This window comes from Poecilia latipinna, unplaced genomic scaffold (assembly GCF_001443285.1).
Source record: "Poecilia latipinna isolate Pla-1442-1.1 unplaced genomic scaffold, P_latipinna-1.0 Scaffold611, whole genome shotgun sequence".
In the NCBI taxonomy this organism is placed as follows: Eukaryota; Metazoa; Chordata; class Actinopteri; order Cyprinodontiformes; family Poeciliidae; genus Poecilia; species Poecilia latipinna.
In genome coordinates this window covers 64,223-70,845 of record NW_015113227.1, presented here as the reverse complement: position 1 = coordinate 70,845, position 6,623 = coordinate 64,223, and the positions used below count along the sequence as shown (strand labels likewise).

The window sequence follows — 6,623 nt, the reverse complement described above, 5'->3', positions numbered from 1 at the left end:
CAAAACGAGAATCTTTTAAAGGCCCAAAAAAAAAAAAGTTTCTAAAAACCCCCCCCCATTCCCCCCCCCCCCCCACAGATCAGCTATGAAGCTATATAGTTAGATGATATATGAATATACTCACTGTATTTGTTGATGTAACTGGCTCTGTATGCACTTTATCAATAATAACTGTTAATATTTGTCCAACACAAATATGAAAATCGGGGTGTGCATTTATGTTTAACCCTGTTTACTCTGGTACCACTAAATCAAATCCAGTGCAATCAATTATTAGAGAATAGGGGATAATCAGTGTTATTCACATGCTGCAGTTGTTGTGCTGAATTGGTTTGACCTATTATTTAAGGAAAATTCATTTTACTTACTTTCTGCTCTTTAAAAGCTAAAAAATTGTGTTCGATGTGTAGTGTAAAGAAAAACCCTCAGATTTTGATAAGTTATGTTTGCTAGAACATTTTCAATTTTGGTGTTGTAACTTTCTGCAAAGTCTGGCATATAGTGCTTTAAAATGTAATTTTGCACTAAAACTACAGATGTTTATGTGTACTTTTTTTTTTTTTTTTTTTTTAGACAAATCTATAGTCTTTAAACTCTCATCACTCATTTGTCCAAGAGTGGTACCCGATCATCTCATCTAACTATTTTAAACTAAACAAATAAGCTTATCTCCCAAAGTGTCAAACTGTTTGTTTCATGCCCGGTCTCTAATAGTTCCAGTGAGATGGCAACTTTAATACTTAAGCAACTGTTTACACAATACAAAATGACTTGTAATCTCTCTATGCATAGATGGTGATGGTACAAGATACAACTTTACTTACCAATGGCGCGACAGTCAGTGGCTACCCCTTTTTCAGGACAGAAAAACACAAAGCTCTGTTGCTCAAAAACAGAGTAAAGGTTGAAGCAATTACACGTATCTAAGAAAGAAAAATAACTGGTCATCGTCTTGTTATTGAACCTGTCTGGCACCTCAAGATCAATAATAACTCCATTCCTCTCCAGTTCTTTTCCAAAATCCACTCTTTAAGGTGAGAGCCATGCCTGTTGACTTTTAGGTCAGCTGCTGCGCTCTCTGTTCAGGGTCAGACACTTCTACCAGATGTACCCTCCATCATCTGCCTCGCCCTCCTCCTCTTCCTCCTCCTCTGCTTCCTCCCCGTTATCCTCTGCCTCCTTCTCCTCTTCATCTTCCCATCCGACTCCACTACCAAAGTCTCCAGAATATCCAGTTACTTCATCTGGAAGAGGTTAAATAAATATATTTGCGTTACATTTTTCTAAAAGCAAGTTTTTTTTTTGTATTTCAAATGTTGCTTAAAGGAAAGGACTGCTGGTTATCTAAGTGACACTTCAACCATATGAAGCTGATGCCCAACCACCAAAACATACAGAACAGGCGACAAACTGTTTCTGCACCCTGATTCTGTAAAACGGAGAACTGAAATAGAGTTCATATCTGAATCCAGACAAGTTACAGAGGGAAGGCAGAATAATGGATGCGGGAGAAACTGGAATGGAAAACTTAAATACAAACCAGCAGAAAGAACTGAGGCAGGGAAACCAATTTTACAGAAAAGGAGGTGAACTAAGGCTTAAAAAGGAACTACAAACCAATCAGAAAAGACTAACACAGATCTAAGAGAAATGAATTTCATCGCACAAACTTGAAAACTCAATACAAATGACTAAACAAATATGGATAGACGCTAGTATTACTAAAATGAAATGTCAAGAAACACAAGAGAAAACCAGAAGACACAAAGATCATGACATCTTAGAAATACTGAAAGAAAAAAATGGACACATTTCATTACAGACATGAACTGTAAGGTTTGCAATTCACTGAACTGAAGACATGAAGAGCACAAATGATCTGGCAATAAATTATAACATTGATTAAAAAAATAATAATTTAGGGTTTGGAGTAACACATAAAAATAAAAGAAGTAAACCTTCCAAGTCGTCATAGCCTTACCACAGTCTGGGTTTCCATGAACTCTGGAGCCCATCATCTCTCCATGCAGGTCGACACACCAGCATTCCCCTCGGCTCTGATCACACTGCACTTTCCTGTAGTAGCCGTCCTCATCACAACTGGGAATATAGGTGCCTAAAAACATTATTACATTATGATAATAATAATTATTATTATTACCAGGTTCAAGATAAATCATGAAAAGCATGCTGATGATCTCCACCGTAGCTGATTAAAGGTTCAGACATTTCCAGTGTACTTCGGTGACGCAGGCTAAAAAACTTTTTTTTTTTTTTTTGCATAAAGGAACACAGTGGGAGCGAAAGCTTTCTGTTTATTTTGCCCGTGCATGGACGTGCTGTCGGACGTCATCTCACACTGTACGTCTGTATGGTTTGTGTTTCCTTATGCTGTGAGAGTGGCACGTTAAAACATAGTGACAGCCTCTGTGACAGAGCTCCGCTTCTTCAGCCTCCCCCAGGACAACCTTGTCAAACACAGAGCAAAGTTTTCTGAGCAGCACCGATCCTCCTTGACCCACACCAGCAAAAAATAAAAATAAAAAAACAAGCGAAAACAGACGCAGGATAAGTTGCCTGAGTTTTGAGTTGAAAACAAAAGCTCCTGCAGTGTTATTTGCCGCAAATGCTGCAGTGTGGGGTTTCTGCTGGAGTCAAGTGTCTACATTAACCTTGGTCTTTCCCAAAGCCAGCACTGCCCTCTAATCCCCTCCAGCCTGATTAGGACCTAATCCTTGTTGTGTGCTTGTGATCTCTTTAATTAGCCCCCTGCAGCTTGTTGTCTGTGTCTTTAGCCTCTTTATTTCACATTTTTACCTGGAAACCTGCAGAGAGTGTGATGGCAAACGCAGCTGAATGGTGTGACTTCAACACGTTTGCATAGCGGTGGCATGCCCTAGAAGGGATTTCATATGACTACCCCAATGAGCTTATGTCCAAAATGTAAGCTTAGGATTTAACACACATCTCAAACTTCACGGCGTCATGCAGAAATAATGCATTTACCGGGTTTCTTCTTGGCCGCCCGCTGCACTTGGATCCTCTCCAGCTCGGCAAGGCAGGGCGGCTCTGCGAGAATCGAGACGAAAAGTGATGACGGACAGAAACCCGAAAGTGCTCTCCTCAAACTTTATCTCAATCAATGCTCTTCATAATTACACGTTTTGCCCGTATCGATTTGCTTAAGAAGTCTTGTATTTCAATCCCTGAGTGTGATTGATCGAGGAGGGTTCAGCTGAAAGAACATATGGATGCGGGCAGAGACGTGGGACAAGGAAGCAAGGCGCACTTTTAGATAAAAGTAGAAGCAAAGAGGACACTTTCTGTGGAAAAACCACCAAGGCAGCAAATCCTTGCAAGCATTTATGGAAGTTTACAGGAAGAGAAAGAGTTTAATCCTGCTTAACTGCAGAGCTAATGTAAAGCTTGTCACACACACGGTGATAAGACTGTAAACCAGAGATTTTGTCTTGTTGTTTTCTTGAAAATTACTATCCACGAAAGATTTCACAATACTGTCACAAAGGGCACTTCAGCATTTTGAGATTTTCAAGTAGAAGCAAATACTGAGCCATAGTCAGGCATTAATAAATAAGGTATGCTATACTTCTTTTCAAATTGGTTTTAAATTATAGAGAGCTCTGCTTCACTGTCTGCAGGATTTTACTGTATTAGTAAATTGAATTTAGGTGTGCAGAGAAAGGCAACCTTTCTGCTTGTAAAATATAATTGTTATATCATAACACACAGTTACATTTTCTGTTTCTTCAGAAATTAGAAATACTTTTGCTGCTTGTTCCTTTTAAAGATTCATCTCAATCAATAGAAATGGAATCTCAAGGTCAAAGAGTTGCAAAATTTGATGATCAGAAATCAGGCAAAATAAAAATCCTTAATTGGAGCATCTCTAAACAGAACTTTCTATACGTTTTCATCCAAGTTAATAATGCTCTTAAGCTTGCAACCTCGTGCTACATTCCAATCCAAAAGGGTTTGATTTGTTCAGTCCAAGGTTCTGATGCAAGGGAAAGTTGAAGGAAGAAGGTGAAGAAGAAAGCCCTCGGGGACTTGTTAGTGGAGAAAATCAATGAGGAGAGCTGTTGTTTGGATTTCAACCTCTAATCACGCAGAGTTCATTTGTCAGACTTGGAGGAGAATGAATTAATAGAGAGATGACGCAAATCAGCAAACTCCTAGAATGGCTGTGGGTTAGACTGACAGACAGGGGAATTCACCCGCTTAGTTCCACTCACAAATTGAAAACCTATTCATACTAAAATATGTTTGTGACAAAATAGGAAAAACTCAAACGACGTGAACACTTTTTCAAAGATCTGTAACTCAAACTTTCTTTAAAGCATGTTTTCTTTAACCCTGTCCAGTCCGTGGTCATATTTTAATGCTTACGGTGGATTTACAATCAGTTTTCATTCATTTGTTTCACCCACTTTACAGCCACGCTGCCTTTCTTGCTCTGCAACTCGGAGGGAGATGAAGACGCCTACTCTCAGCTCCCTTCTTGCAAAGTTTTGACTCACTTTCTCTCCAGAAGCAGAGGCACCACTCTGCCGTGGAGACCTTCCCATCCTTGTAGCTGTCACAAGAGTTGAAGAAGGGCCGGATGCAGATCTCATACTTGTCCAGGTTAATGGCGGCCAGCTCAGTCTGGTCCAGATACAGGTCGCCGTTGGTGTCCAGCTTGGAGAACATCCAGCCGATGGAGTCCTTGCAGCTGGCTACCAGGCTTTTTTCCAGCACTGTTTAGAAGGAAAAAGTGCACAGCGACGGTTTGTTTCGGGTTTTCGTGGCAGAGTTAAGCAAAGTTGCAAGCTTGGAGCTTCTCTAACCCGAGGTGGCACCAGCTCCTGGCTTGCCAGAGTTGTTCTGCTTCGCATTTCCATGAAGGAGCTGGAACCAGTCCCTGAGGCGGTCGCCCAAGTCAGCCAGATCCTGGCCGGTGCAGCTCTCTGGGGGGAGAACAAATACGGAAATCCCAAGAATCAAAAGTCTGGCACGTTCTCCACAGCAAAATGATTTAGCTACGTCCCTTAAAGGCAGACAGGAACTCTGTGTGAAAGACACCGATTTTATTACACAGAAAAGCTTTCTATCTGCACTGTTAGGTCTTTGATTGATTCAAACCCCTGATTCTGCCAATCAGACAAGACGTTATTTTTACAACTAACTCTGAGATAGGAAATCACTTTTACCCAATCGAAATGCACTTTCACTTTCAAGACACGCTTCTTCCAGGCTGCAGATCAAGTAACATTTCATATGTTTGGCCAATTGGCATTTTTACATGCCCCTGAGCCTCGGCAAATCAATGGTGTTTGGGTCCTTTGATAGATTGTGTACACTCTAAATAATTAATTACTACCTGATTGAAAGAGCAGGAATCCACCAGAGGAATTTTTGGCTAACGATAATCCCTAAGTATTGGTGAGTATTGATCCCACATTGGGACCGAGAGTTGAGTGGATTTGTCTAGTGAGAAAAGGAGACGAAATATATTTCTCTTTTTTTTTCCCCCTCACTGCCTAAAAAAGTAGAGAATTTGATCAGGCTTCTGAAGTAGATCTATGTATCAAAAATATTTTCATTCTCATTAAAGAAATAGATTTTTGTTAACTGTTGATAAAACTGAAGATTTTCTTCTTAACTATGGAGTTCTGGGGGTTCAGTGGTAAAGCTGGCACATCATATATAGAATGGATGTAATAATCGCAGCAGCAGAATGAGATCATTTCACTTCAACAAAGATTTTATTTGTTTATATCCATCTAAATGAGCAGTTTCTAATGACAGATTGAGAGTCATAAGTATTATCTTAATACCTAAGGGAAGATTTTCTGCAGAATAAAAAATTATTTCAGCTCAATCTAATGTCACAGCATTTTGGTGTCCTGCAAAAACCTTGGTCAGAGTGTAAAATGCGTGCAGATGTGTGCAAAGAGACACATTTTCAAGGGTAGATATTGCTTCAAAAGTCTCCCCAAACCGAGATGCATGAAAATGCAGCAGGTGAAAGAAAGGTACTTGCCACGTCTCATGTCAGCGTTCGCAGCAGGAGCGGTGGCGCAGGGGCAAAATCCGGAACACATGATTCTCAGGTCTTTACCTGTGAGGCAAGCCTGCTGCTCCAACTTGCACTGCGAGAGAGGGAGGGCGAGAAAGGCACAAACGGAGATAAAATATTTATGAGGCTGACCGCAGGAAAGCGAGATTGTTCATTCAGACGGGCCACTGCACTTAAAGGGAAGGCAGCGGGAGTGAGCTGTCATTTTCTGCTGTCTTTCTCATGCAAGGTCAAAATTAAAAAGTGCACGGTAAATCGATAGAGTCCTGCTGGCGGACGGTCCACGGCGACGCCGTTCTAAAACAACGCCTGGCCATTAATCACAAGGCCTCGCTCAGCCCGCTTCACACGTCTTCCCGTGAGCAGTGATGAACTGCTGCCTTGGTGTGCGCCCACGTACGTGTCAGCGTGGCAGGAAACTGCACTTGACTGGTCCTCATGTCATTATTTAAGGAGTTGACACAGCCGCCATCCCTTTTATCTTTTATATATATATATATATATATATATATATATATATATATATATATATATATATATATAT

At 40.7% G+C, this 6,623-nt stretch overlaps 1 protein-coding gene across 2 annotated transcripts in view; it reads right to left on the bottom strand.

Moving 5' to 3' along the window:
- Positions 1-70: 70 nt before the first annotated feature.
- The window catches only part of LOC106953897 (SPARC (osteonectin), cwcv and kazal like domains proteoglycan 2), a 41,820-nt gene continuing 35,267 nt past the window's right edge, over positions 71-6,623 (bottom strand). For both annotated transcript variants that reach the window (XM_015043002.1, XM_015043001.1), the window contains 6 exons: positions 6,044-6,152; positions 4,848-4,967; positions 4,539-4,757; positions 3,007-3,069; positions 1,982-2,116; positions 71-1,244 (listed from right to left, as the gene is read on the bottom strand). In XM_015043002.1, the coding sequence (XP_014898488.1) occupies positions 1,099-1,244; positions 1,982-2,116; positions 3,007-3,069; positions 4,539-4,757; positions 4,848-4,967; positions 6,044-6,152 (792 nt within the window). In that variant the 3' untranslated portion in view covers positions 71-1,098. The remainder of the gene's footprint in view (positions 1,245-1,981; positions 2,117-3,006; positions 3,070-4,538; positions 4,758-4,847; positions 4,968-6,043; positions 6,153-6,623) is intronic.